Genomic DNA, 24757 nt, shown 5'->3' with positions numbered 1-24757 from the left:
CTTTTTGAAAAATTGGTTCTTTTTTCTTTACAATTGATGGACAACTTTGTGTAGTAGTCAAAATTCTTACTTGCATGATCGTAATATGAGATTAATAATATTCGGGTCAATCCTCAGAATTTTGAAAATTTTTTGTTCTATAGGATATTTTCTTAGTATTATAATCCCTCACGGCTAAAACTAAAACATTTGTTCAATATAAAAGGAATCTTCCTGTTGAAACAAATCTTTCAAGATATTTTCTACTTATTCATTCCTATAACTATTGACTACAAAAGCTTTATTAGAACTGTCATATGGTTTGGGATAAATTTTAGTTTTTGTTAACGAATATTATTAAGAGAAGGACACTCGTTAAAAATATGCTAAAAGATCATTTTCTGTTTTTCTAACATTTTATGTTTTTATAATAAATACATCGATAAAAAGATTTTTGCTTTTATAATAAATATTCCTCTAATAATGAAGAAGTCGTTAGTGTTCAAGGTGAAGATGATAGAAAATAAAATTAAAAAAATTGAAGATAAAATTTGTGATAAGAATCCATGTCTCATATCTAATATTTTTATCCTAATTTTTGGGCAAGACAATAAAATAAATATATTTTGTCTGTGTCATTGTCTATTAGCATGTAATATTAAAATTTGTAGTCACAAAAAAAAATATTAAAAAAATTAGGGCCATCTCATTCTTTATTGGGCCACGGAGAAGTATCCCGAATTGCTTTAACACCTTTTAGCCCCATCTCATTCTTTATTGGGCCGTATAATACTAGGCCCGTTTTGATTCATTACTGTCAACTAACTTAAAAAAAAAAGCTTAGATTAGGAGTTATCCGATCCATCTAACCAAAAAAAAATAAAAAAACCCACTTCACTGAATAGGCCGCCACCCGCACCACAGACCGCCCAAGTCTTCTCCGCTTTCTTCCCATCCCCGACTCACCACCGCCAGCAGCCTGCGTTGTGACTTGTGACCAACCACGACGACGGCCCCGCCGCCGCACAACGCCGATTGTCCTTATTAGCACCGCTCCAACCTGGAAAAACTTTCTCAACACAACACTTTTTAGACACCCGATACTGGTATTCCATTTTCTTAGCTTTGTTCATTCCACTCTATGTGAATTGTTTAATTAATTGTAACTTTCAGCTTCCTTTTGTTTTGTGCCCTAGACTTGAACTAGAAAGCACGATAGAAGAACAGAAGATGGAACACCAGGGCCTGAACCTTATGGATCAAGCATTGGGATTTCACAGCAACATGACGCAGCAGCCATGGCCTCTGTGCGGTCGCTTCGTGCTTGTGGAGGATTGTGTTGACACCAGTGGTGCGTTCGTTCTTCACCACATTCTCAAGCGCTCGTTCACTTCTCGCCCTTCTTCTGCCGTTATCTTCCTCGCTTTTGCTCATCCTATTAACCACTACGACCGTGTTCTCAGGAAGCTTGTACTTTTCTCCTCTCTCTCGACATCGCTGTTTCTTAGAATTTAACTTTGAATACTTCCTTTCTGAAGAAACTTTACATAGACATTCAGTTATTGTTTATGGATTACCATGTTAGTAGAAGGGGTTTAGGGTTTTCATACATGCAAATGGACAATGTTGATTTTAAACTGTTGTTATTAGTGCATCAAACTTAAACTCTTCTCATTTCCAATATTTCTGTCTATGAATTGCATCATTTCCACACCTTGAAGTGTGCTTCGATTACATGCTAACTGGTTACTTCTATGAGTCTGTAGTTTATTTACAAATAAAATGCCTTTATTTTCTTTATGGATTGTATTTGAATTATTCATATTTGCATATGGTAGGGTTGCAACTTATCTTCTCAAAGAGATAACGGGAGATTCTTTTTCCTTGACATGCTTATGTTGCAGTGTCCAGGTGAGGAAATTATTTATTTATGTTTGGTTGTTTTGATTCTGTTTATAACTTTTTCTAACCATTTGTTTTTACAAAATTAATTGATATAAAGCTTGTAAGTTGAGATACTTAGGTTATTCTAGTTTGAGAAAACATATTTTGTTTTCATTTCTTGTTTTCAAAGTTAAGCAAAAAATTGTCACCTTTTTCACCGTCTCTTGTTTCCGACATGTTGTAAAGGAAACATGGAAAAGAAAACAAAACATTTATGGTTTTAACGTTTTGTTATAACTTACCATTCATTAGGGGCTGTAAGTCTGTAAGTAAATTGAAATATCTGCATTGTCTCTGAAGGATCATACACATGGCCAAATAACACCGACATTATTGATGACCAGTTGAAGGAAAACCAAAGCACGATGGACTTGCTACTGTCTTTGAGAAAATTGAAAGAGCGATCAGTGAATTACATCCAGAAAACAAGAAATTTGTCACTGTTGTCATAGATGACATCTCGTGCCTTGAAGTTGCTGCTAATGGCTCATCAAATGATGTTTTAGACTTCCTGCATTACTGCTATACGCTAACATCAGAAAATGTAAGATAACATTTGCTCGATCAGTTTGTTAGATCATTTTAATATAGTTCTGTTCTTTATTTCCTCTCTTTTCTTGTCACAGGGCTATGCACTTGTTGCACTCAATCATCAAGATATTTATTCAGATGGAGAGAGGCCTGCCTTTATGTTAGAGATAGAGTACCTTGCTGACATCTTGGTCAAGGTTGATCCATTAGCTACTGGTTTAGCAAAAGATGTGCATGGACAGGTTTGGTTCTATCATTCTCTTTAAGAAGTTCATAGACCAGTTATTTATAATGTTCATGCTAGAAAGGAATGAAATCTTTTGATCGAGACCAACCTCTCTTTGACTTCTATTTGATAGATGTTGACACCCAGAAGGCACTCAGCAGTTCCTTTCTTTTCATGACTAATTGCTAAGACTCTACAAACCTTATGTATTTTACTCATCTGTTTGCCAAATAAACCCTGCAACTACGCTATCATTGTTTTGGGTGGCAGTTAAGGAGACTGAAGAGGCCAACTTTTAATCAAGAAAAGTGTGAACGTACTCAAGGCACCTTTAGAGCTTGGTTGATTTGTAAAAGCATTTTTTTAAAAGGATTTGTGAAGAAAAAATTGAAAACAATAAAATCTTATATTTCTTCTCACTTTTTCCTTTAAAAAATCTTGAAAACAAAAAACATTGAAAATGAAAACAAAATGTTTCACAAACCCAATAGAGTTTTCCAAACATAATGATTAGTTTCTCTTCGTTTTCCTCAGCCACCTTGTTTGAGATGAAATTGTGTGAGATAACCTGTGATCAAGAAACCGTAACCCTTCTGCCTCACTTTATATGAGACCACTTTGATGACAATGTTGTAATTTGGAGGCTTGCTTTAATTGTCTTCCTGTAACATTCTAGTGTATCAGCATTACCCTTAGCTGTTCCTTCATGCAAACATACCCTTCACATCAAAGGATAGGCCTCTCCTGACCCTCTTTCTTGGTATTCATCCTACAACAGCATCCTAAAGTTTCTTCCTTGACCTGTTCACTAGACCTGCAACATTCAACTTGTATGAATTACCTGACTATACCACTGCTTAACATATGAACTTGAAATATTCGTTGTGTTTGGAAGTCTCACATTGGAGGCTACCTTGTTTGTCTTATCTGTCAAATCAATATGGGAACTTTGATACCAATTGGTAGTTCAGGTTAGAAGTTAGATGAACAAACAATTCAAGGTCAGAAGTTTGGTGATGGAACCTTGTGTTATCCAATATCTCTCTTCTAGGTTAAAGCAGCTCTGCAGAGGTGAAAAGAATGTCTACAATAGACCTTCAAGTAGTTTGAGAGAGTATGGCCCTCTCCACTCCCCAAACAAGAGAGTCCAACCATTGGTGAAAATCTCATCATGGGTCCCAAAAGAGTATATAGAGTTTAACATGATCGTGTGGATTTTTAAATTGAGAGGATCTACAGCCCCAACTCCCTGTAACTGGACTACCCTTCCTGTACATTATCTCCTCTGATCCATGTTATTACATTCTTGTCATCTAAATCAAATCATTTTCCAACAAATTCTATTAAAAGTGACAGGATTTGAAGTCAGGAAAGGTGGAACTACATGTGATGGTAATGCTAGAACTTGAGAGGGGGGAGGGGGGAGGGGGGTTTGAATCCAGTTAGTTTCAAAAACTAAATTCTTTGCTCTGGCAAGAAGCAGATTATGCAGGAGAATTTTTTCATATTATCTCTAAAACCAAAACAGCACAGAGTAGGGAAGAAGAGAATCAGGCAAGCATGGTGGAATTTTCACGATAATCAAAACTGATTACATACACCAATACCAATGAATTACAACCTAATTCATCTAGTATCAACCACTAAGCTTCTAACCAAGTCTAGTCACCACCAAGTGCTGTCCCAACTTGGCTAAGGGGAACCCAACTGGTTCAACAGCCACCAAGTGCTATCCCAACTTGGCAAGGGAAACTAATCCTAGTCCAATCAAGAACCAAATACACAGAAAATATCTTTGGCTTTTTCAACGTATCTCTCTTGCCTCTTCTCTCTCATGGCTTTTTTATTTTTCACCTCATCATGATTTGCCTTTTTTCTCAATTACAGAAAGGTAAACATCAGATAGCTATAACAATGAAATCTAAAATGAAGCACAAAAATGAAGGAAAATAATTCTGCATGTATAAGATGATGCTCTGAAATTTTCACTCTATTTTCCTTACTCTTCAAATGTTGTTGAGAGCCAGCTATATAGTGAGTAGCTTGCTTCTTTGAATTGGTTCACTGCCTCTTCTTTTTTTTTTTTGCTGATTCTGCCTGTTGTAGCTGTCCTTTTCCTGGCGTGCTTTCTTTTCCATTTTGCACCATTACAATAGCTGCCCGTTGCTCTGCATTTTTGTTTTGTTCTACCCAACTTTGCTAATGATCTTGTGCAGTTTGATCTTGTGCTGTCCTTATGTCCTTGCTGTCCCTCATTCTTCATAGTGTAGCCAACTGTCCCTTTTTGCTTTTGCTTCCTTAGTCAAACCATGCAATGTTGAACCATCTCTCTTGGTATGGTGATTCTGATTTTTGTACTCACCATCACCATTGGGCTGAAGCTTTGATTTGAGCATTGTGGAGTTTTTGCTGAACCTTCATGATGTGGGCTGAGTGAATATATTGGGCCTGCACTACTCATAAACCCATTAGCACATTTTTGGGCTTTTAACCCAATAACAATGTTTGTCATCATATTATCAGACTAAAATTAATTCTAACTCAACAACATGGATTTGGAAAATTATATCGGTTCTCATTTTTGTTCTATTCCAAACAAGTTATTTCAGTTCCACATGAATTCCATTCCATTCATTTGTTCTAACTGCACCCATACGAAGTTTAAAATTTGCTTTAGTTGCTTCATGCTCAATTTATCTTTGAAATAAAGCATGGCAGTTATACAATGCAATTGATATGCAAAATCTATAAACAACATGGAATTGTAAATTCATGTGCTAAGGCTTTCATATCCTTGCAAATTATCAAGTAAATAGGAAAGAAGGAAGAAACTCTTTATTGTTAATCTTTCTAATGTTGAATTATGTTCTAGTGACAGTGCAACTGCAGCAATTGCTTCACTTTGCATGGAAGTTTATAATTTTTCTTTTCTATTTAATGGTGACTTAATATTGGTAAAACTGTTGCCTGAACCATGAATTTTACCACATTAACGTCTAGTTACTTTGTCTTGTTAATTATTCATCTTTTTTGGATTCAGGTGATGGTTTTAAATAAGGAAACACAAAAGCAGCAAGGAATTTCATCCATTAAGGTTCAAAATTTTCATTTCAAGATCAAGGAAAATAACATTGAGTACTTCTACCCTGGCACAAGAACCTAGATCTGAAGAATATGCTTGTACAGAGTTGTTTAATCTTGAATGAGACAGTGATTTGTGCATCTATTGTGTTAGACACTTCTAGTTTTGGAAGAAGCTATTCTTACTTTCAATGAGGATCTTCTTTATTTTGACACAAAAATGGTTGGGTTTTCTTTTTTATCTTTGAACAAACGACTGGGGTAACCACCAAATAAGGTAACTGATCTCGTGTTGACTGTAGGCACTTCAATAGTTGGGACAGTAGTCCAATTTTTTTGAAGGTTTTATGTTTTAGGAGTGGATGGAACACTCGAGATTTGGCTAAGAGATGACAAATTCAAAATATTGAATTGTTAGATCGATTATGTTTAGGCATGAAAGACCATATTGAATTTGGTGTTCTTTGCGTCTTGCATTTATCATAAGGTGAATACTTCCATAAGGGGTGTTGATTGTAGGAAGCTGAGGTGAATCCATGAGTTCTTGGTTGAATGTAATATGTTGTATTAGTTCATCTAAAATTTTTATTATTATTTATATTAATATATAAAAAAGATGGATTAATGGGCATTTTAACGACTATTAATACACTAATATTTAACAATCACATTGATTTAAAATTCTTAATCCCTAATATCGTACGCACAGTATTTTGGGACGAAAGTAATATTATGATCTATAATTTATCTAAAATGTTTCAGAGTTAGAAACGGATGGTAAAATAGTGAATCTGTTCTAAGTTTAATGTTGTTTATTAAAAGTTCATTTCTCTATGGTCGTGATTGAAGTCAAACACGAAATAAGTAAAAGTACATCTAATTGTAAAAGACATTCTAATATTTAAATCAATACACACATATATATTTATATATAATGTAAAAAATAGAAAATTAGATATTAAGCATACATGTATAAGATGTTAGATATAAAACATGCATGATATAAAACTTAGAAATAGTAGAAGATGATCTCATGTATAATGTATAATGTTTAGATATAAAACTTACAAGAGTTCTTCAAAAGATTATTGAATTCATAGAAAGAGATGGACTAATGAAGTTTTCTCTAATTCATAGATCAACAAACTTGTTGCAGAGCAGCTCGTTAAATAGGATGCTAAAGATCAACTTACTCATGTGAATCGCCTCATTCCAAATAAGGATCTGCTTCCCTGATGCAGTGCGATTTGATTCATTAGTTTAATGTCTTTTTTTTTTTCTATTTTTTGCTTTCTTAGTTCTTCTTTATACGGAAAAAAAAAGATGCTTTAAGTTTAAGCATAAAAATTCTCTCAGAATTTTCCTTTAGTTGAGAAAATGTAGATGTATTAGTAGGAAATACATCTTCTCATTTTTTTTTTCAATTAAAAGAATAAAATATAATTTCTAATTTTTCAATATTTTTTATATATTTTTTTATATTTTTTTTGTTTTATCTACAAAATATATAGTAAAAAATCATATTTTATTTTTTCAAATGAAATAAAAAATTGAAAATATCCATTCACATCTTATATAAATGTCTCGATTAATTATGAAAGAGATTTTAGTTTTGAGATGTACAGTTTAAGTATAAAAAGTTGGTATTAATAGTTATTGATGTAGTGGAAAGATACAGTTAATATGCTTTTTAAATTCACATTTTAAGGTTATCAATTAAAAAAAACATAAAAAATAATAATAATGTTACTTTTAAATTGATAGTGCATTAGTTCTACTCTCTCTTAATTATAATCTTTTGCCTTCTTCGAGAATTATCCACCATTTTTATTGTTATGATAAAAAAGTATCAGAAAATATTAATATGATAAATAAAAATTAAAAATAATTTTAAAAGAATATATAAATAAAAGATAATTTATGGAACTAGTACAGAGAAAAAAAGACCTAAATAAAAAATTAGATTTATAGAGAAAAATTTTAGAAGTATATGATCTACGCACATAAGCCATAGCAAGATAGAATATATGAAATGTAAGTTCGGTCAGCGAAGGAAAAACCCTAATACAAAGGTGAAGATTGAAAAAAATATCCTAAAAAAGTTAAAAGTTTTAAGTATCTTAGGTGCATCAGAATAATAGAGATATTGAACAGGTGTAAATCATATGATCTAAGCAGGTTAGTTAAAATGGTAGAGTGCATCTGGTTTTATATATAACAAAAAAGTGCCTTTAAAATTTAAAGGTAAATTCTATCGCACTGCTATTAGACTGGCTATGCTAGTACAGAGTGTTGGATGGCCAAAGAGGAGCACGAATATAAATTAAGTGTAGCAGAGATGAAGATGTTGAAATGAATGAGTGATCATATGTGATTGGATAGAATAAGGAATGAAGATATAAGAGAGAGTTGGAGTAGCGCCTATTGTGAAAAAAGAATGATAGAATCGCGTCTAAGGTGGTTTGGACATGTGAAAAAGAAACCGACAGAACTTGTTGTAATGATGTCGGGACACACTTTAGTAAAGATGTGGAGATTCCTCTTCTATAGAGTACATTGAACTAAGTTATAGTTCCATGCGTCCTTTATGAGTCTCTTCGCCTCTTTTTCTTTATCTGGGAGAACATCGAATTTGAAATATTTGATCATGAGAGTTATCTAATCCAAATTTAGGTTTGTGATGGTCAGCGCGTCCAACTTATCGACTTCTTTGGTCATTGAGATTTGTAACTAATAAAAAATCTAAACCGATTAAAGTGTTTATGTCTTCTTCCTTCCTCTTCACAACGGTACCATTTTTCTTCAAGGGAAGCAACGTGTGGAGCCACTTCTTGTCTCGTGGATCTATCATAGGTTTTCGTGTTTTAGTCCAGCGGGATACATCTCATCTGTCCGACACAGTATTAAGTTTGGATTTTTTGTTTTCATAGGTTATCTTGGCAATGTGTCAAATTTTGAACAACAAAAATATTTGAAAGATTTAAAAAACTCATATACTGTTAGGAGGGTAGATGAGATAGAAAAATGAAAGATGAATAAAAGGTAAAAGGTAGAAAAAGACTTAGAAGATTATCTATGAGGTGGTCAAACAAGATCTATATGTAAATAATCTCTTTGTAGACATGATATACGATAGAGTTCAATAACATTGTTTGATTTATGTAGCCGATCCCAGAAGGTTTCAATATTGTTGATGTTGTATATAAATAAAAGATAATTAAAGGAGATTAACATTATTAATTTGAAAGTAATATTATTATTTTTCTTAAAAAAATATAAAATTTAAAGTTTTAACATATTTATTAAAAATTTAATTTTAACATTATTCAATTTTAAATTTTTAAATAGTTTTATATGTACATCCAATTATATAATATTGTATCAATAAAAATAACTAATTTTTACATAAATCGTATGAATAATTATTCGAAAGAATAAATATAACTAAAGGATTTTATAAAATATTTTACATTTATCAGTGTATCAAAATTATACTTATTTATTAAAATAAAATATTTAAAAATTTCTTAAGAAATGGATTACATAATGGCATATGAACGAAACGAAACGCATGTCGTTCAGAGTATCAAATATTACCGAATTACATTGATCACCGGTGTGCTTCCGCCTTCCAATTTTCTGTTACCAGTTACCTCTTCCCTTTGGGCAGTTTTTCTTCACTTTCTCCTTCTTCTCTTCTCTTCTCTCAGCAAACCCTACGAAACACTACCAACGCATTCCCATTTCCCAATCTGGGATCACCGTTTTCGTGTTCCTCGCTTCGTTCACTCTCATCCTTTGGTATTATTTTCTTCCCCCTTGTTTTTGTTAATTGCCTTTCCCTCCAATTTCTTTCTCTCTACCGATGCTTTGATACCGGAACTTTGTTTTGTTAACTTGGTTTTTATGTTAATATTATGGGAATTAATGGTTAATTACGTGCAATTAGTCATCGTAATTTTAATTGTTGCTGTTCTTAATTTTGGATAGCTTGTTAATAGGTATATAGACAGAGGAAAATGAAATTCAGCGAAAAGATGGTTCCATGTTTTAGAAATTGTGAGATTTTGCAAACACTTATCAGTGTAGAAATTTGACTGTAAGGGGACTGTGTATGCCATGACAATATGACATGATAGCATTTAAGAGAAAGAAAAAAAAAAAAAAAAAAGAAAAATTGGTTACCAACTAAGAAGTAAATGCTGTGGTATACAAGTATTTTGTTTTATTGTTACTATTATTCTTAAAACTACTAAATACTTTATATCATTGCATGTGCGCCCATACTAAAGTTGCTTCTGATTAAAGCTGGCTCTTTGGAAAGCCCTTTGATAATTTATTTTTGTTTATATGCTCATTGTAATTGCGTTCTGTTATTTATCTATATGTGCAGCTTTTAGTTGACTGAGGAGGTTACTGAGAGCTAAGCTTGTGAAATCCAATCCAGTTTTTCATTTTAACCGCTGGTCAATTTGCTAAGAATCAGCAGCACATGAGATCTGAATTGCCAAATTGAATTTGATGCTAGATGTGAAACAAAAGAAAGATTACCTACGTGTGTTACTGGGTATTGTCATAGATATATAAGCACATGCATGCTACAGGAAATAAGTAGGCTTCTGTTTTGGTTTATAATAGAAGATCCTGGCTAACAGAAGGGCTGTCTAATGTAATGGCAAACTCTGTCAAAGTCAGGCCAGGAGGTATGTTGAAAGCTGTACAAGAGATTGGCATCTACATTCATAGGTTTCACAACCTCGACCTTTTCCAGCAGGGGTATGCATCAACTTCTATTTTTCGTCTTTCTAAGTTCCGTTATGAGTTCTTACTTGGTTAACTGATATCGGTACTTTATTATTATTTAGATGGTATCAGATTAAGATTACTATGAGATGGGAGGATAATGAAAATACATCTTTTGGAATTCCAGTTAGGGTGGTTCAATATGAAGGTAATTGGTCAATATTGTGCTCTATTACTAATGTTGCTTGTTCATTGTTCTATTGTCTTTCTCCTACTCTAGATACCAGTTCCTTACAGATATGAGATATCTACCGCAGATGAGCTTTTTAATGATTCAATCATCTTCCCTATTGATTTTTCATTTTTCCCTTAAGCAACACAATGAGGAGATTGAACTGTAAAAGTTTCTTCCTCTAGATCTTTGTGAAGAAATGCATTTCATGTGCAATTGATTATTGATATAATTGCAATAGCTGCAGCGGAAGAGATAGCCATAGTGAAGTACTTTTGGTTATAGGGGAAAATGTATTGCTGCAATTGAAAAAAGAGCTGTAGTGAAGCAATTTTGGCCAGAGGAAAATGTATTGCCGTAATTAAGACCATGAATATGAGTATATGATTTAGCAATAAGACTTGCCTTAAGAGGGCCAACCCTGTCTAGTCCTATTTTAATAACATATATATGCCTATTGCCTATTGGTAACCAACATTTGACTCCCTTGGAGGTTATTGAATTGGTATTTGTAAAGTAAGTCGTAGATATAGATTGAATATTTCAAGGATTTTTCTTGATTATGCATTTGACTGTGGTTCTTGATTTATTATTCCGTAGACATTTTGTATTTCAAATTAGATTTTGTAAAGTTACACTGTTCTTCGTATGAAAAACTTTTAGAGAGCTATTTCAGTTTTGTTTTGATGATTACTAATAAGGTTTTTTTTTCCTTTATTTTCTGGCAGCTCCTGAGCTGGGTCTTGGTAGTGTATATGGTATTTGGAGGATTGACGATACAGACTACAGTTTTTCAACTCAACCCTTTCGCATAAAATATGCTAGGCAGGATATTTATTTATGTATGATGATCTCATTCAACTTACCACTTATTGGATTTGAGGTACTCTCTCAATTTAAGTAAATGTTACAACATTTTAATAACTTTTTGTTTGTGTAATTTTTAAAATTCTAACAGTTAGATTAGAAGCTTATATGTTGTAGATCATATCTAGAAAATTTCACGTCTATCCAAAATCGTTTTCTATACAAGTTATTTATTTATTTTTATTCTTTTTAACAACTATGTCTTGTGGTCTATCAGACTACAACCATTTGTTGTTGCTGATCAAGCTTTCTAACAGGTTTATGTGGACCAACCAATTTTTGTAACTGCAAAGGCTCTTCCATGTGAGAGTGTATTATTATGATATAAAACCATTGATGTGCCAAGGATGAATATTGTGTAGGAATGTAAGATATGTACTGGAAAGTTTTTTCTAGTATCAGGTTATGCTGATTAATTAAACAGTATCATGATTGCTAAAACTTTATAATGACACTTTGTGATCTTTACATTTATGAATCAAAATATCTTCTAATCCACTGTGTACTAACACAAGCATGTCAAGCCAATCTAGGCACAAGCGATGGATCGGCAGAATCACACATTAAAGAATTGACATCATTATGTTTTTCCCCACACGATTATATCCTATTTCTTTTGTCTGCTCTAAAATTGTCATGTCAAGTATTGACTCTCTTAAATGATTAAGTTGTTGCATGATGCTCATAAGTCATGATTGATTTTTGTATCATATAAGCCCCATCATGCAAGCCCTTTTTGTGCTTGATTTGTGTAGCACCTTCACTAACAGAATACCGCACTTAAGTCATGGTATCATTGATAGCAAGGACATTACAAAAACTTACCTTTATATCTACTTAAGCGTGGTATTCTGTTAATGAAGGTGTTACAATTTGAACCATGAAAATAGACTTATGCTATAATAGGGGGAACAGCAAGGTTGTAACTATTGACTATGTGGACATGGGGGCTTTCATATTATGCCAAGGACCTACTCTCTTAGAAGTTTAAGCTACTGGTTGAAGACTCTATTGGTTTTATAGTTATAGCAAAAGTATTTTTGAGATCAACATTCAATATAACCAGTATTGAATTGAGTTTATTAAATTCTAAAAACATCATATCAGAGTAAATCCCTCAATCACAACCCCTTTCCTCCTTGATAAACCAATATGGAAAATCCAAAGCTCCCTCTAAAGTTAAATCCTTTATTTGAAGAGCTGTGCTCAACAGAATTAACACAAATGGCAATCTGCAGGTAAGAAGGCCACATAAGGCCATATCCCCTGATGTGAGTGTGTTATGTGTGGGCCTGTGGGGTAAGCTCAAAAACAGCCTCACATTTGTTTTTGCACTGCCATATGGCTGATTAGGAACGAAAATGACAAGATGAGGTGCTCCGGCACTGTCATGGAGTTCTTTGTTTGGTGTTGTTGGCGAATCTTTGGTGTGCCCTATATCGCAAGATTGGCTTCTATTGGCCTGGTTTGAGGGTTTTGGGATATAAAAGAGGCAAAATCTTTGTGGTAATGTACAACATATGCCACTGTTCGGAGTATTTAGCTCGAATGCAGTTTGCTCACTTTTAATGATAGATTTTTGGGAAATGTTGCTGTATGGGATAGAATTAGGCGTCAGGCATCTATATGGTGCAAAGGACATGATATCTTTAGAGGACTTCCCCTCTTAGACACGTTTAGAGACTGGAAACCTGCGTTTCACTTATGTTTTGATTTGCTTTATATTATTCTATTTGGGAGGATGACTTTTCCTCTGCTTTTTTGTATCTTCTCTACCCTATCTTAATAAAATTCTTTTGTATCGAGAAAATAATAATATTAAAGTAAATAAATGCTTTATAGGAACTTGTTTTACTTTTATCTTATTTTTATCTGTAATATTTGTAAGGTTTTTCTTGTCATGTTGACACTTTCATCTGCTCATATACAGTTTTATATGTAAAAACCAATCAAATATGTCGGGAGGATTTTGCTTTAATCTCTAAGACAAGCTATAGAATGACCAAAATAAAACTACTCAACCCTTTCTAAGATTCTAAGCATCCTATTACTCATCAATTATATCTTTCATCATTTATTTCTCGTGTTCAGTATTCTTGTTTCACTATATTGTGTTATGTGGCTTTCTCAATTGCAGGGCTTACCAACAACTGCTGTAATTCTAAAATTTGAGCTTGTGTATGCTCCCACATTTGAAAATGGGTGAGTGATAAAAGTTGCATATTTATTTTAAAGAGCCAAAAACACATGCTTGTTTATTTTAAGTTGATCTCATTCTAGTAAAATCAGCATACTGACTGGAGTGTATCCTGCACAGTGCTGACTTGCAATCTTCTCTAGATGCTTACCCTGCTGCTGTTCATGAATTCCGCATTCCTCCTAAAGCTCTTTTAGGATTGCATTCTTATTGTCCGGTCCATTTTGATATGCTACATGCGGTGCTTGTTGATGTCAGTGTACATATTAGTTTACTGAAAGCTACCTCGTCCCAGAGGGCATTGAAGGTACCCAGGTTTGTCATGTTTCTTGATTTTTTTAGTATGATTATACTAGATATATATTAAAATTGATAGCATTTTTCCCCATTGCATGTTTGATTTCATAGTGTAACCTGTTGAGTTGCTCCATTTCAGCAATTCTGGCAATGTTGAACTTGTTGCTGATAAAAACGATGACACATTGGACCAAGTATGCTCTAATTCATTGTGTGGCTATCTACAAAATTTTTAATGCAAAAATCTTTCTTTGCATGTCTTCATGTTTGTTTTCTTTGCTTGATTTATACCCTAGGCTTCTAAAATAACTGATATCTTACATAGTGTCCCTGCGTATTATTTGTGCTAATGTTGTTTTCTTTAATACATACAGACAAAAAGGCAGCAAGTTCATAATATTTTATAATATATAGACATCTAATTATTATATAAAATAAAACTACAAGTCACATACATATCTATCCTAATAAATAGAAATGAAGTCATTTTTCTATCATAATAAAATAAAAGAAAAAAATCATGAAATATATAGAAATTAATCATAATATATCGTCTAAGATTCACTTTCATATTCTAGTATAATCTACTCTATTTAAAGATATGATAAAGATTATATGAGGTATTTTTCTAAATCATTTAGAAAAGTGGTGTTAAATGTTTGGTTTTTGTATTATAAAAACTAGGAATGTTATATATTTCTTCCAATTGATTTAGTTCTTTTGATATTCTTATCATTCATTAACAGAACACTTTATTTGACCAGGAATTGGGTGAATTTGCTTCTGTCGATTTGAAAAATGTCACGTTTGTTAAAGCATTCTTCGCAGCTCGTGATATATTGCTTGAAGAACTACAGAAGCTTAACGAAGTAGTTGATCAACCTATTGATATTACAGAATTTGTATCTAAAAAGAGCAGCACAAATTTATTAAATTCTGTTCTGGAATCAAATCAGTTCCCAACAGATGTTGAACCTTCAGGACAAGGCAAGCCACAAATTGATCTTGAGGTCCTTACTTTTGTTTCATGCTATAGACTATTGACTTTCCATTTATATCAATTTTACTATTTCTTTTTTTTATTAATTGTACTTTGTATTCCTGTACAGGAAAGAAATAGTGATCCAGATTTTCTAAATGTTGAGAACTTTGATTTATTGGCAATTGATCAGCTGTTGGACTGTTATCACATATTGGGAGATCAATTGACACACTTATGGAGCGTTTTTCTGAAGTTCCACAGGTTTGCTTTTCATCACATCATTAGAATTTAACAGGAAAGAATAGGTATCTAAGTTTTGGGTCTGAATCAGATTCAATATTGTAGCTATTTTTGCTATGTACAACAACAACAACAACAAAGCCTTGTCCCACTAAGTGGGGTCGGCTACATGAATCAAACAACGCCATTGTGCTTTGTCATGTATCATGTTTACAGAGAGACCGTTTACATGTAGATCTCGTTTGACCATCTCATGGATGGTCTTCTTAGGTTTTTTTTTTAGGTCTTCCTCTGTCCTTCGCCGCTTGTCCATCTTCCATCTCATCTACCTTCCTGACTGGATGTTTTATCGGTCTTCTTCTCACATGTCCAAATCACCTGAGACACGATTCAACCATCTTTTCCACAATGGGTGCTACTCCAACTCTCTCCCTTATATCTTCGTTCCTTATTTTATCCAATCGCGTATGACCACTCATCCATTTCAACATCTTCATCTCTGCCACACTCAGCTTATGTTCGTGCTCCCTTTTAACCGCCCAACACTCCGTACCATAAAGCATAGCCGGTCTTATAGCGGTGCGATAGAATTTACCTTTAAGTTTTAAAGACACTTTTTTGTCGCATATAAAGCCAGATGCACTCCGCCATTTTGACCAACCTGCTTGGATCCTATGATTTACATCCTGTTCAATCTCTCCATTATCCTGTATGATGCACCCAAGATACTTAAAACTTTTAACTTTTCGTAGGATGTTTTCTCCAATCTTCACCTCTATATTAGGGTTTTCCCTTCTCATACTGACCTTACATTCCATATATTCCGTCTTGCTACGGCTTATGCGCAGACCATACACTTCTAGAGCTTCTCTCCATAACTCCAACTTCTTATTTAGGTCTTCCCTTGACTCTCCCATAAAGACGATATCATCGACAAAAAGCATGTACCATGGCATAGGCTCTTGGATGTGCTCTTGCTATGTAGTTGCAACATTTTCCTGCTGTTAAGGGAGTTAATCTTTATAAAGAAATAGAAGAAGGGATTAAATTATGGGTTGGTGACATTTGTTAGTAACCAGAGTCTTGGAGAGTTGTGCAGGCTCTACTTTTCCTCAGATCAGTGAAATCTTAAGGCCCTTGGCACAATGCATTCATTGCTGTAACATAATTGCTTTATTTGTGATCATCTGTTCTAACACTTTCCTTTTTTAACCTGCTAGAATTATTCTCTCTCTCTCTCTCTCTCTCTCTCACATGAGGATGCCTTATCCTTTTTGTACTTAAAATTCTCTTTGTATGTGTGTTTCCTCCAGCAAGCAGATGTAATTTGATTTGCAAAGTGTTTATTTTGTAAGTTTTCTTGGGTCTGATAAGCAATTTTGTCACCTACTGTTCTCCTCATTAAGCCTTCTTTTCCTTGGACTTTCAGAATATATTTCCATATTTAGTGCATATAACCTGCAATTTGAGTAAACATTATACGTGGTCTCTTCCATGACCCCGCATGGGCATATCCTATGTAAGATCACCTCAACCTGTTTTACCTGCTAATATTTACATCTTAATAGGAATAACAAAACAAAGATACTAGAATTTTTGCGTGATACATGGGCTAAGGATCGGAAAGCTGAATGGTCAATATGGATGGTGTACTCTAAGGTAGAAATGCCTCATCATCATACAAAAAGTGAGAGCGACGAGTCGTCACATCATGGTGGACATAGAAGAGTTCCTAGTTTGTTGAAGGTATCTGAAGAGGTAAGCTCTTTACTTCATATGCTTGACATATGGCTTTGCCTAAGAATTTTTTTTTTTAGCAGAAGTCTAAAACCTATTTTCTCTTCTCTTTTTTTTCTTTTTTTTTTTCTATCACCAATTGTATACAGCCTCATCAGATTGCAGCTACACGTGCTGAACTTCATCGAAGAAGCATTGCACAAATGAAGGTATTTATCAACTTTTATATGTGAATCACTAGCTCATATTTTACATTTATTTATATATGGCCTAATAATGGATCACATTCTTGTAGATTAACAGTCGATCAATTCAAGACATGCATATATTCGGGGATCCTTTACGTACACCAATCGTCATTGTTGAACGTGTGATGAATGCACCACGTCGGACTTTGAGTGAAAATTCATACTTGAGTAATGTTGAATACCTAAGTTCCGATAGCTTTCAAACAACGCACAGTTCTGACGCTACAGACACGAAATCTACACCCCTAAGTAATGCACAGGTGTTGAAGATTGTGGTCTTTGTGCATGGTTTTCAGGCAAGTCTTGTTCTAGTTGAAATTGTTGCAAAATATACCCTTCTTTTATGTTTGTAAGACAAGTATTGATGTGCTATCTCAGCTACCAAAATCTCCTTCTAATTCATTCTGGCGAATTCTTCTTGATTCCCTATGCTGATTTTAGAGTCAGACACTTCATGCCATGACCTAGGATTGACTAATATGCTCATGTTCAATCAGTTTTTCCGCCTTTTCTTTTTTCTTTTGGAAGATATAAATGAGAATTTAGATTTGTGGAGACAAGTTGTAGAGATAGTACTTCGGGATTTATATGCTATAAAACAATATCTTTTAAAGCTTATGTTGTATGAGACAGAGTGTTGGCTGGTAAAGAGTCAACAAGAACACGAGCTTAGTATGGTAGACATGTAGATGTTTTCATAGATGAATGGTCACACCAGAATGGAAAGTATAAGGAACAAAGACATGAGGGATATAGCTCGATGGGTAGGGGTATAGGGAGACTTAATAAAACTTTGAAAGAAATTATTAAAAAGAATTTAATCATAAATAGGTTGAGTTTTACTGACATGATGCCAAATAGGGCACATTGGTATTATTTGATCCATGTAGCCAATTTTACCTACTAGGTGATAAGACTGTTTTTGTTTCTGTTTATTTCGAAAGGAACAAGAATAAGCAAAAATACATGTAATATAACATATTATAGACATCAAAATCCAATTGAAGCATTTCATTTCAACTGATTGCAAAGCATCATTTGGCTACATGTATATATTATTATATTTTATATATGCTTTTTGTGAAATGCTTACCCTTCGTAACATAAAATGTTGTAGGGGCATCATTTGGATCTAAGACTCATTCGAAATCAATGGCTTTTGATTGATCCCAAAATAGAATTTCTTATGTCAGAGACTAATGAAGATAAAACAAGTGGAGACTTTAGGGAAATGGGACAAAGGCTAGCTCAGGAGGTCATTTCTTTTGTTAAAAAGAAAATGGACAAAGCATCAAGATATGGGAGTTTGGGAGATATTAAGCTAAGTTTTGTCGGACATTCTATTGGTAACCTCATTATCAGAACAGCGATTGCAGGTAACTCATAATTTCAATGTTCCAATGTTCATACGTTAACAGTTGGCACTAAATTTTATCCTATGGTTACAGAGAGCATCATGGAGCCATTTTTAAGATATCTATATACTTATGTTTCACTATCGGGTCCTCATTTGGGGTATCTTTATAGTTCAAACTCCTTGTTTAATTCTGGATTATGGGTCTTGAAGAAACTAAGAGGCACACAGTGCATTCACCAGCTCACCTTCACAGATGATCCAGATATTCAAAATACATTCATCTATCAGCTGTGTAAGGTACGAGAAGTTTTCTTTGAAGTATGTGATTTAAGTGACTGGCATAAGCTATAATTTTTTACTCTTGAATACCTTGCACTTATACCATGAGCATTTACTATGCTTGACCATCAACTGTTTGCTCAAGTAAGGTTTCCTTGAATTTGAAAACATTAAATAATGTTGATTTGATTTTTATAATATGGTATCAACAATTTACATAATGAATTCTTCCAAACTGCTAGTAATCTCTTGACAATTTATCCTACAAAATGTTTGCAAAACGGCTAGATTAGTAGTATGCCTTTTTTGCTTTTCCATTTCAATAACTATTACTTTTCACATAACAATGACTATGACCCCACAACTTTTAATTGCAGTGAACAAGCCTTATCTTTTGAAATATGTTTCTTACTTTATGTTCATGCAGATGAGCTATTTTTGGTTCAAATAAATAATGAATTAATGTATACTGTTTTTTATGGTGCTTAAATGTATACATGGTTAGTTGCATATTAAAGAATAAGTGTTGATATAATGGTCCTAAGCATTTTCCTGTCATAGGTGAGTTAACTGCTTTGACGAGGTTCTAATGGAGTTCACTCTCTATTTTTTCTTTCTTTCAGCAGAAGACATTGGATCATTTTAAAAATATTATTTTGATATCTTCCCCACAGGTAGTCCCTTCTCTCCTGACTCTTGAATCCATTCGTAGAAAGAAAATATGTGTTGACATAAATAATTTTTTTCCTGAAAAACTTAGGTTGTCTGGATAGAGGCACATAATAATTTTAAGAGTATGCATGGTAGTTTGCTTTTATTTCAGGATTAAGAGCCCGTTTGGAAAACAGCAAAAGCTACTTTTTTTTTTTTTTTTAACTTTTGAATTATGAAAAGTCACAATACGAGTGTTTGGCACTATTTTAAAAAAAGCTTTTAACTTCCTGAAAAGTTAATTCACAACTTTTTGAAGAAGTAGAAATATATGATTTTTCCTTCTCGATAAGTCATTCTATTATTTCTCTAGAAAAATTGACTTTAAAACAAAAAAATCTATTTTTATTTTTGGCTCTGTAAAAATGTTTTTCTGTTTTTGCTGGAAACACTGACCCTTCACCACTATTTTTACGTAATGATTCGTCTGCTGAAACTATTGATCTTCCAACACTATTTTAAAACAATGTTCCATCTGAATCACCTACTTTATATATTTCTTCCAGTTTTTTTTAATTATTTTATCACTCTATTTTTATTATTAAATTTGTATTTAACATTGTGTGTGATATGAAATTTCAGTTTTTATTTTATTTTTTTCACATGTGATTTTATTTTTAGATAGCTTGCTATTATTTTTATAGTTAGTTATAACAAGTTCTTGAGTTATTTATCCAAACGCTACAACTTTAAAATAAGTATTTTTATAACTAAAAATCCAAACACAAAATAACTTATTTATAAGCTGTCATTAATAAAAGTTCTTATAGGGTAAGCTTTTTTTTCCAAAAGAGCTCATTTAAGTTGTTTATCCAAACTGAACCTAAGTAAGTTTGCTGTTAATTGGTAATGTTATTTCCAGGACGGGTACGTGCCATACCATTCTGCCAGAATTGAGACGTGCCTGGCTGCCTCACATGACACTTCAAGGAAGGGGATTGTGTTCATGGAAATGCTGAATAATTGTTTGGAACAGATCTACGCCAATCCCTCCGAACAAAGAATATTTATGCGCTGTGATGTCAATTTTGATACCACTGCCTATGGCAAGAATTTAAACTCTTTCATTGGGCGTGCTGCACATATCGAATTCCTGGAGTCTGACATCTTTTCCAAGTTCTTGATGTGGTCTTTTCCTGAACTATTTCGATAGGATTTCCTTTGATTTGCACTCCTATCCTGAGACATAAGGTGCTCTACTTTATTTATCAGCTACAAACAACAATGGTGCTCGGATTTCAGCACGTGCCACGTGGTATTCAAATAATGGAGAAAATCTTGCTGTGTTGGCCAAAGCATCTACACATTTATGTTTAGTAGGCTGTGAAACTTTTGTTTCGATCACATGTATATCCTTGGAAATAGTTGAAATATGTGATGTAATTATTCTAGGTAATTAGATCACCGTTAGTAATTTTTTTTCTTATAAGCCATTATTATATGGGATGGGGTTCTCCTTGCGACAGTCCTGCGTGGCTTTTAATTTCTATTTTAGGTTTGGTCTAAATGTTAGGATTAATTTCAACTTTCTTTGTATATACCTTAAAACTTTCCATTAACTAACTAAACAGAGAATCGTATAATTACGTTGATAGTCATGTACATACTCATTGCAGTGTTTCTGAAATATGGCAAATTGTTATAAAATGAAACCAAGTATCACATATATATTTAAACTAAGATTATAAAATGGCTAATGACATTTGTCTTCTACGAGGTGTAAAGATTATACACTTTATCTCCGCTTAACTTTTAATAACAATTACCTTAGTTTATCTTACACAAATAAGGCAATTGTACCTCCTTGCTGTGGATGGAGACGAGAGCTTTTAATTGTGCCCGCCTAGATATAGCCTCATTATGTCCCAATAGGAAATCTAGAACAGGAAATGGAAGTCCAAACTGTTCTGATATACATATTTTAGTTATCTTTTCTGCTTTAACTAGAATGAGACCTGCGCGATGTGTGGAACGGTAAATTAATGATAGTATATAATAAATATTAAAAATTATTATATTTTGTAGAATTAAATTAAATGTGTAAAGTAAAGTTAAATTTAAAAAGTATTTTATTTAAAATAATTTGTAATACAAAAGATTTGGATATTAGAGTTGTATTTACAAAATGATATTTTTATTTGGTGGATTGGTTTTTGCATTTGTTTTAGTTGATGAACTTAGTATTCTTATGTGGCACTCGTCCTCCTTTTTTTTATTGATTGTTGTTAGAGTTGTTACTTTCTTCTTTTTGTGTAGGTTCCTGTGAAGATATGTTGTTTATAAATTGTTGAGTTATATGCACTTTTTATTGTGTTGTTTGTTCCATCTTTGCAAGTATGTTCTACTTCTGAATATGTGTCTTGAATTTGTATAGTTTTCTTTCTCCTTGATCTCTTCATGGGTATGTGATTTTCGTCTAATGATATTAGTGTTGGCGAAGTTAGTTCCTATAATCAATAAATAATTTAAGTTAGAAATAAAAATGATGTCTAAAATAACTAAAATAAGTGATTTTTTTTAGTATTACCTGTTTTATTTGTTGTAATGAGTGTTGAGGTTCACTGTTTTTTGTTGTAACAAATGTCTTGGTAAGAGTGTATTGTTTAGAATTTTATTTAAGATTAAAATTATTTACATTGACTTCAAATACAAGTGAGGTTGCACAAATTTTTCAATTGGGGTGGTGTTTCAATGTCATTACTTTTTCTGGAGTGCCATTAGATTTGAAACAGTTGTACACAACAATTTTTTTTGCTTCGCCATCAAATAGTACAAAAGTTGTTGTACCACTTTGATTTGAAACCTTTAATTGAATCTTGAACCTAAAATAAGTATTGAGTTAGTAACTAATAATTTGATAGATGAGATTATCAAAAATATATAGTCACCTTATTGTTGGATAGTGTGGTGTTTGATTACATGTGTCACAAATGTAGTTATCTTCTTTTTCATATGCTTTCTTCTTACACTTTTCACATTCAACATAATTATCTCCATTGAGTAAGTTTGAGATGATGTATAGTTCGAAAATAAATTTTTTGTACTAAATTCGATGTTATTTGAAGGAATAGTAATAATAGACTTATATAAGTAGTTCAAATAGTATGGAATTTGAATAGTTGTAACATAAAATTTATTATGATTAATAATATTATTATGACATTTGTAATATGGATGTTTATTAGATTGAATGAGTTATTTATAGAAATTAATAAATTAATTATTAGAATTATAAATTTATTGTATTGTTTACAACGGTAACATATAATAAATATAGAAATATGGATTTAATGTCTTTATAAGTTACAAATTTGGTTAGACGCTTGACGCTATTAATTTCTAATTATTGTTGTTGGTAATTATTGTATTTTTTTTTGTATATTTTGTTTTCTTTTTTTTTTTGCTGATTTAGAAATAATAGATGATTTGACAAAAATTGAGTGGTTGATTCTAAATTTTGCATGTAAGCGATGTTACTGACATGACATTAGTAGGAGAAGAAAGATATCTTAAAAGTAATATGAGTAAACTTATGTATCTACTTTTATATATTAAGAATAGATTCTTTTAACTCTGTTTTTCTCTTCTAGTGTTCATCTCTTTAGGTTAGTTCATCAGAGTCACAAACTCCCTTATCCCCTGAATCCAACGTAAACCCAGGAGAGTGGGGTAAAGACTAAAGAATAAAGATATAACATTTGTGAACTAATTTAGGTTGGTTGAGTGGTTAGCTCACTCGTCTGCTTAAACAAGTGTCGCAGGTTTGAATTCTGCCTTGTATATGTAGCAACCCATTGGCCAGCAGCAGACCTTTAAATGGAGTTCAGATCCGCAACGGATTAGTTCTTGTCCTGTCGGGATTGAAGGATATTGTGGACAAAAAAAAGCAGTCAAGAATATTCAAATTGATACATCAGCAGGTTATTCAAATTATAGTCTCCAGTTACTTAAATAGTTGAAAAATAGATAAGAATATTCAAATTGTAGAGTGTCATTTTGTCATTCAGAATAAATGGTTCAAAAAGAGTATTTGTTCAAAATTCTTTGCCCAATCTATTTGACAAACAAAAAACCATTAGTTATTGTTTCACCCTTTGCTTCTCTCCGATCACTCTATATTTGGCATGTTTTCCTCATTCCCTTCTTTTTTCGTTAAACTATTTTTTGTCAACATCTATTTTTATCTATTTTAACTATTTGTCAGTAACTGGAGACTTTATCTATTTTAACTATTTTTCAACTACAATTCAAATTTGAATATTCAACTATTTAAGCAGTCTTTATTATTAGTCTAATCAGTCATTGATACATCAGCAGGTTATAGGAGCCGCTAAGACCTGTTAAAGATTTTTGAATTCTGGAAGACTGCTTTATCCTTTAAACAAATAGTCTGGAATTGAAAAGGACATTTACTCAAAAATTTATCAGTTATAAATTTGTGGTATCTCTGTTTCTATTGTGTTTGTCTCTCACTTACACTCATCCAACATATTGCCATCGTTGGAGGCTTGTACTAATGTATAATGGCACATCTTGTGCCTTTGAAATGACCACTCAAATTTGAGAAGTCGAGTTGTGGATGTGAACTCTTCTAGTATTTGTGTGTATGAATGTAGTGTGCCTGAATTGTTATAAACTTGTAATATGGAAAAAAAACACACAAATTGTCCACCTTAAATTCCCCTACTTTCTCTAATTTCTATATTGATTTCATCACATTTTGATCTTTACCAATAAGAAAATTTGTTTTTTCATTGTGAAGATTTATTAAATTTCATAATATTGTATTTTAAAAGAGAGAGATATTTTAATGAAGACTTTATAATTATTTACATAAAGATGTTTTCTTTTGACCTATAAAATTTGATTTTAGTATATTATAAAAACATTATTTCCTTTAAACTGCTATTTTCTCCCCTAAGTGATGCTTTTAAAGTGTGACTAAACAAATATCTTTGTACGAAGATATTTTTGACACCTTTATTAAAATACATACCTTTTAAGAGAATGGTCAATATATTATTGTTTCGAATAATTTGCTAAAATTAATCTTTACATTTATAGAGTCCAACGTCTAAAGTACCAAAATTCAAATCTATTTAACTC

The 24757-nt window shown here is 32.6% G+C and overlaps 2 protein-coding genes across 4 annotated transcripts; both read left to right on the top strand.

The window, feature by feature from the left end:
* The first annotated feature begins 850 nt into the window (after window positions 1–850).
* LOC112755554 (elongator complex protein 6) lies at window positions 851–6392 on the top strand. Of its 2 annotated transcripts, none has more exons than XM_025803722.3 (6): window positions 851–1085; window positions 1176–1449; window positions 1818–1890; window positions 2268–2467; window positions 2550–2696; window positions 5721–6392. In XM_025803722.3, exons 2-6 carry the CDS (start codon window positions 1210–1212, stop codon window positions 5841–5843), a joined length of 783 nt encoding a protein of 260 aa, XP_025659507.1. In that variant the 5' UTR covers window positions 851–1085; window positions 1176–1209; the 3' UTR covers window positions 5844–6392. The 2 variants fall into 2 exon arrangements, with proteins under 2 accessions (XP_025659507.1, XP_025659509.1); XM_025803724.3 differs by lacking the exon at window positions 5721–6392 and adding an exon at window positions 2814–5202.
* A 2940-nt stretch (window positions 6393–9332) lies between these two features.
* On the top strand, window positions 9333–21253 carry LOC112755553 (uncharacterized). Of its 2 annotated transcripts, none has more exons than XM_025803721.3 (16): window positions 9333–9562; window positions 10155–10537; window positions 10627–10712; window positions 11465–11619; window positions 13741–13805; window positions 13921–14115; window positions 14237–14291; window positions 14862–15107; window positions 15207–15340; window positions 16888–17077; window positions 17206–17265; window positions 17352–17600; window positions 18422–18680; window positions 18753–18958; window positions 19567–19614; window positions 20514–21253. In XM_025803721.3, exons 2-16 carry the CDS (start codon window positions 10434–10436, stop codon window positions 20802–20804), a joined length of 2343 nt encoding a protein of 780 aa, XP_025659506.1. In that variant the 5' UTR covers window positions 9333–9562; window positions 10155–10433; the 3' UTR covers window positions 20805–21253. The 2 variants fall into 2 exon arrangements, with proteins under 2 accessions (XP_025659506.1, XP_025659504.1); XM_025803719.3 differs by having other exon boundaries at window positions 19564–19614.
* The last annotated feature ends 3504 nt before the right edge of the window (window positions 21254–24757 follow it).

The sequence above is a fragment of the Arachis hypogaea genome, chromosome 6 (genome assembly GCF_003086295.3).
Source record: "Arachis hypogaea cultivar Tifrunner chromosome 6, arahy.Tifrunner.gnm2.J5K5, whole genome shotgun sequence".
NCBI lineage: Eukaryota > Viridiplantae > Streptophyta > Magnoliopsida > Fabales > Fabaceae > Arachis > Arachis hypogaea.
Note: the sequence above shows the minus strand (reverse complement) of the source record. Positions and strands in the feature narration are given on the sequence as shown.